At 39.8% G+C, this 12,142-nt stretch overlaps 1 protein-coding gene across 2 annotated transcripts in view; it reads right to left on the bottom strand.

Annotated features, from left to right (window-relative positions):
* The window catches only part of ITGA1 (integrin subunit alpha 1), a 163,124-nt gene extending 153,141 nt beyond the window's left edge, over positions 1-9,983 (bottom strand). The window contains exon 1 of one of the 2 annotated variants that reach the window (XM_043887636.1): positions 9,861-9,983. In XM_043887636.1, coding sequence (XP_043743571.1) covers positions 9,861-9,921 — 61 coding nt within the window. In that variant the 5' untranslated portion in view covers positions 9,922-9,983. Of the gene's footprint in view, positions 1-9,615; positions 9,665-9,860 lie in introns of those variants that run through there. The other variant, XM_043887637.1, reaches the window with a different exon arrangement.
* Positions 9,984-12,142: the final 2,159 nt, after the last annotated feature.

Consider the following 12,142-nt stretch of genomic DNA (forward strand, 5'->3'; position numbering starts at 1 on the left):
TTTTTAGTAATCTGAGCTTGTTGTTGAATGATCAGATGTTTTTCTCCCAGATTTTGCGTTATAACTTAGTCTTTCTAGGTCAGTCATCACAGTTCTGAGTTATTTGGGGGTTCTCATTCTCTGTTAAAATCCAAATTCCCTGAAATTCAAGGCTTCCAAGACATGACTTTACAAATTTTATTTCCCTGTACCTGCTTCAGCCCCCTAAATTCCTCAATGGGAGCAGTCTTTGTTCCCTGTACATCCTGGCAACTTTCTACTTTGCTGCCTTAGCTCTTATCTTTATAAAATGTCACTTTCTCTCACCCGTACTTCCATAAATCCTACTTATCATTAAACTTAAATGTTACCTTCAAGTTGAAACCATGCGTTCTATTAGTTGGGTACATATCTTTTCTTTCTTACTGAACTCTGGATGGGTTCATCCTTGCATCCCTCCACTGTCCCATGAAAAGTCCCCTTGCACCCAGTAGGCACTCATATATGGATGACGAGCTGAGTGGATCGGATAAAAAAATGTAGCAACTATATTTATTATTATACTATACTATATACACTCTCTCTATATATGCTATATATATTATATTATTACAGATACTTCTTAAGACACTGATATTATTAACTATAGCTCACCTGGTTTACAAAATAATTCCCATTATTTTCATACTTCTATGATTATAGTAGTTATATAACATATAGCAGTATAGACTATTTTCAGTCTTTAAGTAAGCAAAATCATGAGGAAAAAAAACAAAATTTAACTAGGTTTCTTTAAATACTAATTTTATACTTATTTATTGGCTCTTTGAAGATAGAAATCTTTGTATCAGTAACTTTAATTATATCTATTTTTCCTATAAACTTTTATTTATATTAATCTCTCCAGAAAAAAGAGAAGTCAGTGTTGTTGCTTCCAAAAGCTTTCAATTTGTTGTTGTTGATATACTTCCAGTGTCTCAGAAAGACAGTTGGGCTAGAAGTCAAGTATCCTGGGTTGTAATTCTTACACTGTCAATTGTTTTTACTATAATTTCTGGCACCACTTACTCTCTTTGAAACTGAACTTCTTTTACTTAGGAACTGAGGAAATTGAATTCAGTAATTAAAATTGTTTTAATCGTGAAACCTATTCTGCAATGGTATTTTTAAAAAACTAAAACACTGCCCATAATCTGACCCTGAAACATTTATTTTCAGTTTTGAATCTGATTCTTCTAAGGTCAATTTTAGTGGTAAAAGACCAATACTAATTTTAATGTTTGCATGTCAAGAGTCAGTGGACCTGAGTTATGGTCTTGTCTAGCTAGATTTTAGCAACTTTAGATAAGTTCCCAATCTCTATAAACCTAAACTTTTTCACTGTAAATTATAAATAAGACTGTCTGCCTCTCGCATTCACTATCCCTGAGAAGGTTTTAATGAGATTATGATACTTTGAAAATTGTGAAACTCTATAGACATGTAAGGTATTGTTGTAAATTTCTAAGAATACCTGGCTTGAAAATAGAGATTTGGCTCAGACAAAGCAAGGAGCAAGGACTCACTTTAACATGATCACAGTTATTCAGCCTTGAAAAATAACTGGTTCAGTAGAGTTGAATGATGGATGACCTGTTGGGTGTATTTATGTATACTACTTACTACCTCCTTTCCAGGGAAACCTTAGGTTACTCCTACTGCAGGAGATGGCTCATGTACCTCGTGATGAACTGATTACAATCCTTCCTATTATAATAACGTTAGAAATGATTTGTGTGATAGCAGCAGGGCTAATGGGCTGTCTTGTTTGAATATTCTGTACTTAGCACAGTGACCCTTAAATAGTAGAATCTGTATACATTTTCTTGTATCCATCTTCTATTTTTTGCAAAGGTTACTCTCCAACAACACAAACCTAATATTTTCCTTTCTCTGCTTTGGGGGCTTTTCTCATTATTGCTTCTTTGCTTGTCTATTACTTCTTTCAGACTCTGAGCTTCTTAAGGGCAGACACTACCTTTTATTGTGTTCCTTTGTATCTCTTTTCATGTGTTCATAATTATATGAGAGAATGAGTGGTTATTAGCTGTACTTTAATTCAGAGTTTTTAACTTGTCTGTCACTGACATCTTAAAAGTATGAAATCACATTCTGTTTTATAATGTTACTAATAGTTTGAAAGGAAGAGTTCTGTTAAGATAAGTTTTTATAAACCTATTTCATTTTTTTGAGCTATCTATGCATGGATAAGAAAATGATTAATTTTAAATATATCTTAATGAGAAAAAAGTCTTAAAATGTTATAAAATAAACTATGATGACAATTGGTGTTATTACACTTGGTTTGGAAAATGATCTTTAGTGAATAAACAGCCAGCACTCTTATATAAATTTCTAGTGATGATTGCAATAGTTATTTAAGAGAGAATGTGCTAAAAAAAAAGAGAGAGAATGTGCTAACCTTAGATTGTACAAAGATGCCTATGTGACCTCCACAAGCAAAGTTAGTGGTTGACTGGGAGGATTATTCAGCTAATTCAAGTAAAATGGTAAAAGTGAAAAGGGGAAAGTGTTTTGTTTTGCTTTAAGGAACTTGCTATACTCACTATCTAAATTTCCTGTGATTAAAAATACTTACTTGCAATTGTCACAAAACAATATAAAGCCTCCTACTAAATAAATAATCTTATCAACAAAAATGTGTGGGAGAGTATATTCCTGTTTGTATGAATCTCTATATAATGTAGGATTATTTTATTAAAATATTACAATAAAATATGTAGTTTTAGCAACTGGTCAATACCTTTGAATTTTCAAACTATAGTACTTGGAAAACTAAAAGTATATAGTTAAAGAGAAAATTTTGAAAAGCACAATTGTAAGTTGTATTAGGAGTATAGGATTTATAATAAAATATGCAGATCATTCATCTTAATCATTTGAGGGTCTAATGTGATTGATTTAGGTATCCTATTCAAATTTAAGAATTTTCATTTATTTTAGCAGGTCTCAGTTCATACCAAAAAAATATGTCTTCACTGCTTTTACTATCTGAATTATAATGATTTTTCAAAGATTTCTCACTTATTTTGTTTATAGAGCTCTACCATTTTTATAAAGCAATATTAATGTTTTGCACATAAAGTGAGTTCTTAATTCCAACCAGTGCATATATTTTAATTGCCTTTTAAGATTTAGTTGACTTTTTAATTTTCCTTTTAAGTTAGAAAAGACATTTGATAAAAAATTAGGTCCCGTCAAATATACTTGGTCCTGGTACTAACCACTGATATGAAAGAATATTACAGATATTAAAGCCTGCCAGAACTAGAGTTACTGATCCTGTGACCTGGAACATTTTTGAATTATTTTATTGTCACTTTTCTCCCTAAGCTTTCTCTTAAAGGTAGAGTATTCACAGGAAGCTCTGTTATTGGGAGCTGGTGAGGTTGCTGGTGTCAGAGGAGCAATTATTCCTTGAATCAAATTTGGCCCTGGAAGAGAACTAAAAGGAGGACAGTGTTCATATGTTTGTATCTAGGAGTGTGTTTGGAATCTTATGATGCAGTTTTTAAACATGTGATAGAAAATTGCATGTAGATATGCTGCATGTTATTTATTATAATTTTCAGATGTATATATTTCAACATTTTAACATCTCTTGAAACTAGCAGGCATCTGTAGGTTCAGCAATTATAATTAGATTGGCAGTACTTTTCTTTCTTAATAGTACCTAAAATACTGGTGCCTCAGTCACTTGATGGTGATTTCATTCAACTAGATATAAATATGGATAGATAGAAATAGATAGAATATTCCTGATATAACTAAAAGAGACAACTTGACTCCTTTATTGTTTTATGAGTTTGTTTGTAGTCTGTTCCTTTGTGACTCATTCAGTAGCAAATTTTCAAGTACCTATTATTCATAGACGGTAGGGATAATAAACAAAGACCCTATTCTCAACGGAGCATACACTAATCTGGGAAAACAGACAACTTGATGTTTAATTTTAATATGCTGTATATTATAGAAGCAAAGGTGCTAGAGGCATACAAGGATCTGGGGGAGGGGGTTCAGTCTACTCCAGTGGCTTCATGGAAATAATGTTCACATGGGGACTTGAGGATCAGTAGCACCGTAACTGCGTATGCAAAGACCTGGAGATTTCAGAGGAGCTGGCACAATGGAGGAGCTGAAAGAAGCTCAGTAATCATAAAGACAGGAATATATTCAGTTCATTTACATCTGTTGATATTCTACTGTACTTGCTTTGAGAGTGAATACAATTCTCCAGTCAGGGACCACTCTGAATTGGCAATGTATTCTGACTTTAGCATTGTGACAATGATTCCAAATATTTTTCATCTCAAATTTTTAACAAGAATTCAGATATACTATATTGTATTTCATACAACAGAAGAGCAGTGTAGGTAAAGAATAGCATTTTGATGCCTAGTTTTCTGAATATATTTAAAACATGAGCTCCTTTATTTTATAAATTAGTTAAGGGGCATATTAAAATTCAGCCAGTTCTACATCTAATGGGATGTTTGTTGGGTTGAGGTGTTGGAACCCAGGCAGAGGAGCATCCATCTAAGGGAGTAAGATCAACAGTTATAAGCTGTGGCCCTAGAGCTCATGCATCAAAATAACAGCATGAGAGCAGGGAAGAAAAGTCAGCAAGCTAGTTTGGCATGTATATTTTATTGCTACCGTTACTGCCCATTTATTAAACAAATGAACAAAAGTCCTCTGAATTTATTGCTGACTTTACAGACTTCATAATGACTTAAATATTTTCACTATTTTCAGCAGTTCCTGACAATCCATTGTATGTCATTGGAGGTCATTTCTTTGTTATAAGTAAGTGGCTGACTTCCTTCCATATCCAGCCATTAGCTCACTGGACTTCTTTTAGAATAGGAAATCTTGCCTGTGAAAAAAATCATAAAAGACGACACCTGCTTGTAGTCTAGCTGAAATGTTTCTATGGAGGAAAGATACACAACTCAATTAGGGATAATTCTGTGTTTGTATTTTTAATAACCAGAGATTATAATTTTTTGAGTTATAATTTGAGTAATTTTGAGTTATAATGAGTCTTATTTGAGTTATAATTAATGTAGGAAGGGACATCATCTAATTTCACTATATACCTAAAAGTCATGGAAAACAGACCCACTTCACCATTAATCAGATCCTTATCAAAGTCTTTTAGACAATTAGACTTGGATTTAACATTAGAGGGTTGAGCAAGAGGGAAATGGATTTAGATTTAGACAGCCAATTGTTGTTGTTATTCAGTCCCAAAGTCATGTCTGACTCTGCGACTCCATGGACTGCAGCACGCCAGGCTCCCCTGTCTATCACTATCTCTTCGAGTTTGCTCAGATTCATGGGCACTGAGTTGGTGATGCTATCTAACCATCTCATCCTCTGTCGTCCCCTTCTTTTGCCTTCAGTATTTCCCAGCATCATGGTCTTTGCCAAAATGGTATATTATTTCAGAACATGAGGGATCTGAATAGAGTATAGGCTTTGCCATTTATTCATTGTGTGACTTTAGTCAAATTAGTCTCTTAGTTTCTTCATCTGTAAAATATGAATAATAGTTCCAGAATGTCCCCTTTTTGACACTGAAATGTAGTATGTGCAAAATTCTTGGCATAGGGCCTCATATCTAATACATTATCAAAAACTATGTGCCTTTCAGCAATTAGTTGTGCTGGCTCTTCTCTGTTATTGTCTTGATCTTTGTCCCCTGGGAGTTTGAATTTTGCCATTTGGACATGACCAGTGGGAGAGCTGGGCAAGGCGCTGGGGGTAGGAGGAAAAGGCAGGGTGTTCACTTCCCCCGCTTTCTCCCTGCTGGGCTTCAGCTTTGGCACGAGCTGCATTCTGCGGCTGTGGCCACAGCTCCTGTCCAGTGGCGCCCCCTCCCATAGCCAGAGGTCACGGTCAAGCTGACATTGCTGCCCCGTCAGGCCTGGGAACAGCGGGGGCTTTTCATCTCATGTTGCTTCAGGTGCTCTCTTCCTACTTGTTCCTGCTTGTTCTACGTGTTCCACCAACTTTTGTCAATTCCTTTCTGTTTCTGCAAACAGTCCCTTAAGTCAGTTTTCTTCAGCTAAATCCTTTATATGTGCCACTAGTTCTTTTGCTGGGACTTTGACATATTTAAAGTAACGATAAAGACTTTAGACATAGAGAAGGGCATCTTTCTTGATGCATCGTGTTTAAATGTTGAGAAAAGTTAATACAAGATAGTCCTAAATATAATGGGAAGTTTACTGAGGTGGTTTATTAGAGAGATGGTTGTTGTGATGTAAACCCAGCTTTGAAGACTGGAGAGAGTTTGTTTAGAGGGCAGGGGGTGGTAAGAAAGAAGGGTGGAATGCTTTTCTAGATGCGTAAAATAGTGTCATATGCACAGTAGCAAAATAAGCATGAGGACTAATGGGGGAAATAAGGAAATGTGACTGGCTGTCATGACTGGCAGTTTATGTTCAGAGGTTTTGGTAGGCAGAATAATGGTCTTTCATATATCTTCATTTCCTAATCCCTGGAACTTGCAAATGTATCACTATATATGGCAAAAAGGATTTGGTATATATGATTAAATTAAGAATCTTGAGCTGGGGAGATTATCCTGGATTATTCAGGGGAGCCCAGCATAATTAGCATTTTTATATGAGGAAAGAAATAGGGTCAGCATCAGAGATGAAGATGTGATGAAGCAGCAGTCACAGGAAAGATTTGAAGATGCTACTTTACTGGCTTTGAAGATGGAGGATGTAGCTACAAGCCAAGGAATGCAGATTGCCTTTGCAATCTGGAAAAGGTAAGGAAATGGATTCTCCCCTAGAACCTCCAGAAAAAAGGCAGCCCTGCCAACATCTTGATTTTAGTCCAGTGAGACTTCTGACCCATATAACTATAAGTGGTAAATTTGTCTTGTTTTAAGCCAGTAAATCTGAGGCAATCTGTTATGACAGCGATAGGAAACTGATAAAAGGCACAGTAGGAGACAGAGGGTAGTGGATTAAGGCAGACCCTGAAAGGTTGGTTGAGAATTGTGGATTTTATCTTATGTATAACATAGAGCCACCAAAGGTTTTTGGCTAAAGACTAAGGTATGATAAAAACTATGTATTAGGAAGATTAAATTAGAGGTTAAGTTCAGACTGAAGACTAGAAGATGAGTTCTATAGTACTGTGCATGGGTGGGTATGGTGATAAGACCCCAGATTCTGTGGATTCTGTGGACTCTGGATTGATGAGAAGTTTGTAAGGAAGCTGACAACATGATGACTGACAGGATAACCAACAGAGGAAAAGAAGACATCAAATTTTAGATCCTTCTGTTATGCTGTGAAATGGGCATAAATATAGCACATAAGAAGGCTTCCCAGTTGGCTCAATGGTAAACAATCTGCCTGCCAATGCAGGAGACCCAGGTTCTATCACTGGGTCAGAAGATCCGCTGGAGAAGAAAATGGCAACCTACTCCAGTACTGTTGCCTGGGAAACCCCATGGACAGAGGAGCCTGGTGGGCTACAGTTCATGGGGTCATAAAGGAATCGGACATGGCTTAATGACTAAACAACAACAACATAGCACATATGAGGAACCTGTTGATTCTTAGATAATAACTTTAAATTTTAATATGGTTGAATAATATATATATATATATATATAAATATATAATATATACACACAAAAGAGAATTAAATGTAATTTAGAAATGTGTATGCATTATTTTCCTTTAACCCCCTTACTGGTTTTAACAAGGTTCTCCAGGGGATGTTCCCCACTCAGGGATTGAACCTGGGTCTCCTGCATTGTAGGCAGATTCTTTACTGTCTGAACCACCAGGGAAGCCCTTCATGCATTATTTTCCTTTAAGTCCTTTCTTGGATTTAGCAAGGTTTATTACCCACAGTGGGCTTCCCAGGTGGCACTAGTGGTAAAGAGTGCAGGAGACATAAGAGATGCAGGTTTGATCCCTGGGTTGGGAAGATCCCCTGGAAGAGAGCATAGCAACCCACTCTAGTATTCTTGCCTGGAGAATCCCATGGATAGAGGAGTCTGGTGGGCTTATAGTCTGTAGGGTCACAAAGAGTTGGATGCTACTGAAGCGATTTAGCACATATGCATGCATTACCCCCAACAATTGCAGAAAACCAACAGTATACAAACACGGCTGTTTTAGGCATAAGGAAATAAAGTAGTTGAATATATATATTCTATATGAAACTGTAATTTACTTCTATTTTTTTGCGTTTCATTCTTTTCAGAGGATTTGCAAACCTCGTTTGATTACTTCTACACTGAAAGTCGCTCAGTCGTGTCCATCTCTTTGCGACCCCATGGACCTGTAGCCTGCCAGGGTCCTCTGTCCATGGAATTCTCCAGATCGAACCCAGGTCTCCCCCATTGCAGATGGATTTTTTATTGTCTGAGCTACCAGAGAAACCCAAGAATACTGGAGTGGGTAGCCTATCCCTTCTCCAGGGGAACTTCCAGAGCCAGGAATTGAACAGGGGTCTCCTGCATTCCAGGCAGATTCTTTACCAGATGAGCTACCAGGGAAACCTATTTCTAAATTAGTGACTGCTTATTCAGTAACATGAGAAAGGTACAACTTGAGTACTTAGTAAAACATTCAAATTTTGCACAACAACAACAAGGTGCAAACAGCTTCCAAAAACATTGAGTTGGAGAGGAATCATAGGTCAAATGGGCTTCCCTGGTGGCGCTAGTGGTAAAGAACCCGCCCGCCAATGCAGGAGGCAGTAAGACACTTGGGATGGATCCCTGGGTCGGGAAGATCACCTGGAGTAGAGTATGGCAATCCACTCCAGTATTCTTGGAACATCCCATGGACAGAGAAGCCTGGCAGGCTACAGTCCATAGTGTTGTATAGAATTGGACATGACTTGACATGCATGCACACATAGCTCAAACACGTGTAAAGGATAGTGACAGTGGCTTACACGGTCAGCCATTCACTGACTGTAAAGCTCTTCAGAAGTTGACGCTATTTGGATTATTGGCCCTTTTCACACAACGCTTCAGCCATCTGCCTTCTCTTTCTTTCACCCTTGCAACTTTTCCTGCTCAGTCAGTAACTGGTAGAAAAGAGCTATCCATCAGTTAATGATTTGGAAAATCTTAGAAAAGGCTTTGATTCAACCTACCCCCCCCCCCCCCAAATTGAGTTTAAGCTTGCATCTCCAAGCAAGCCTAAGATGTGCTTAAGCATCTTCTAAAAGATACCTATTTATGCACAAGTAACAATATTTTGTATTTTAAAAATTATTCTGCTAATTCTCAAAGTAAATGTTCACGACTTCCTCAATTTAAATATGTTCCTTTTCCTGGGTGCTAACACAGAAACAACATTTCGGCACAAGAGACAACTTTGCCTTGCATTCTTCTCTTTCCTCCTCTGTAGCACAAACTATCTTGAGTATATAACAGCAAGAAAATGAATAATGTCCACTCTTGAGCAACCTGAAAGTAGAAACTCTACACACAAACACGAAAAAGGAAAGTAGAAGCCATTAGCAAAGTCCTAAAATACCATGCATATTGTCAAAAACAACTTTAATTTGAAAAGTCAATTCCACCTTGTAAAGTTTTCAGCACCGCTACCCCCATCATTGAGGCGGAGGGTTTTGAAACAATTTCAGAAGTAATTCACACCGAGAAACCAACGCAGAAAACTGCTTTCAGAGCTCCAACCTGCCCGGACTACCTGGGGCGCCCGAAAGTGGATCCGCGCTCCCTTCACCACTCCGGGCCGAAGCTCTGCGCGCCTCCCTCCCGGAGTCCCGCGCTCAGGAGATGCTCGGAGAAAAGCAGGGTCACTCACCGGAGAGGAGCCAGGAGTAGGCGACAGCGACCCCTGGGCTGGCGCGGCGCCGGGGGTCCATGACTGGAGTGGGCGCAGCGCCCCGGGGACGCGCGGGATCGGAGGCGAGGACTCGGCGGGACCGCGCGCAGGAGCCGCGTTGCTCGCCGCCGGGGGTCTCAGTCGCTGGCCGGTCGGCCCCGGCGCCCGGGGAGCAGCGGGGCGATTTCCTGTGTTTTCCACCAGTGCCTCTAAGTTCGGTTCACGCTACTCGCCTCGCAGAATTGCCACATCGCCCCCCCTCTTCGTGCTCTGAAATCCCACTGGCAGCCTCCCAGGCTCTGTCTGAGACATGGACAAATAAAGCCAGCTTCGCGGGTCCTTGTTTAGGCTAAAGTCCACGAGCTGCGAAGCAAACCTTAAAGGGACATCTGCCTTTCATTGAGAGGGTGACTCCGCTCCCGGCGCCAACTCCCTAAGGTGGTAGGAACGCGGGCGAGGGCCGGACCTTGCGGGGGTGTCGTTAGCCCAGTGGCTCCGCCTTCGCACCCCTCGCTTCTCCCGGGGTCTGGGCACCCAGGCGCTTTCAAAGTGCCGGCGCTCCTCGGCCAGTAAGGGGAGGGGGGGCGGCTTTCCTGGGGTCCGATTGCGCAGAAGGGATCAGTCCGTCTCTGAAAGTGAGCGACTTTGGTTGCCGCGCGTCTCTCCTGCGAGCACTTGAACTTCGCTGTCCAGCCCTTTTGCACTCAAAGGGGGTGGGGGCGTCCACCCCGACACGCCCCTCTGAGGGCTTGGCTTGCCGTAATCAGGGTTTGCTTCCTTTCTGCTGATTCGTGGTCACAGGGAGGCTTTTCTTTGGGAAAACTGATAGCTAGAGGAGAGGAGAGCTAAGACTGGGAGAAAAAGGGAAAGAGAGAAATGCAAGAGGGAATCTAGAGGGGAAGGAAGGGAGGAAAACAGTCTCGTTAAAAATGGAATGTGTGTGGGCTATTTGTTTAATCTCAATTAGGATGTTTGTACACTGGAAATTGAACCAAAGAAAGAATTTAGGGCACTGCTTTATTTCTTGTTGCTACAGACTTTTATAAATAAGAATGAATTAATTTGAGTGCATGTTATTTACTCCACATAGGAGTTTGCAGTGCTTCTCTCGTTGAGTTGTACATCCTTTGAGTCAAGAGCCACATCTGCATGGTAACTTCACCAAATACTTGCTGTATTTAAATCATTTATGTTTTAATGGTTTTGAGAATTTCAAAGAAGAGGAAGTAATGGGTGAGTAGACTTGTATTTACAGGTGTAGTGTGTGTGCACTCTCAGTGGCTCAGTCATTTCTGACTCTGTGACCCCAAGGAGTGTAACCCGACAAGTTCTTCTGTTCATGGAATTTTCCAGGCAAGAATACTGAAGTAGGTTGCCATTTCCTCTTTCAGAGGATCTTCTTGACTCAGGGATCAAACTCCCATCTCCTGCATTGGCAGGTGGATACTTGACCACTGACCTACGTGGGAAGCCCCTTACAGGCGGCAGAGGGACTCAATTATATGCAACTCTACTGGATTGGATTCAGTGTAACTACTAATTGAATATTTCTGTCTAGCAGGACTAGAGTTAGGCAAGACAAGAGTGCCACCCAAAGGAGGACTTATTGCCTGGAGTACAGTACCGGTGACACAGTACAGAGAATCTAAGGAAGGGTGGGGAGAAAGCCACAAGGATGATGGAATGGACTGCCAAATAGAAGATCGCAAGGATGAATGTTGGAGAAGATGAAATTTAAGAAGTTTAATGAAGATAAAAAATTGGGTGGGTAGAGGTGAGATGTTGATGTCTATCACATCTCAGAAAGGGACTTATCAGCCAAAGAATTTCTCTTCTAATTTATGAATATGAAGTGATTCATTTCTTAGTATGTTTAAAAATCCTGTAAGTCTGTAAAAAATTACATTGTATTGGACCATAGTCAAACCTACTAGGCAGTACTTGGGCTCCTTTGCATGCAAGCCTACTAAGTCGCATAGTCATGTCCAATTCTTTGCAACCCTATGGACTGTAGCCCGCCAGACTCCTCTGTCCGTGGGAGTTTCCAGGCAAGAATACTGGAGTGGGTTGTCATGCCTTCTCCAGGGGATCTTCCAGACCCAGGGATCGAACCCAACTCTCCTAAGTCTCCTGCGTTGGCAGATGGGTCCTTACCACTAGCACTACCTGGGAAGCTACTTTGCCTGCATTCAATGCTCTCAGTATCACACTTTGACTTTCTAATCTCTCATTTTTGTTAACTTGATATTATTAACCTATTT

Source organism: Cervus elaphus, chromosome 25, assembly GCF_910594005.1.
Source record: "Cervus elaphus chromosome 25, mCerEla1.1, whole genome shotgun sequence".
Classification (NCBI taxonomy): Eukaryota; Metazoa; Chordata; class Mammalia; order Artiodactyla; family Cervidae; genus Cervus; species Cervus elaphus.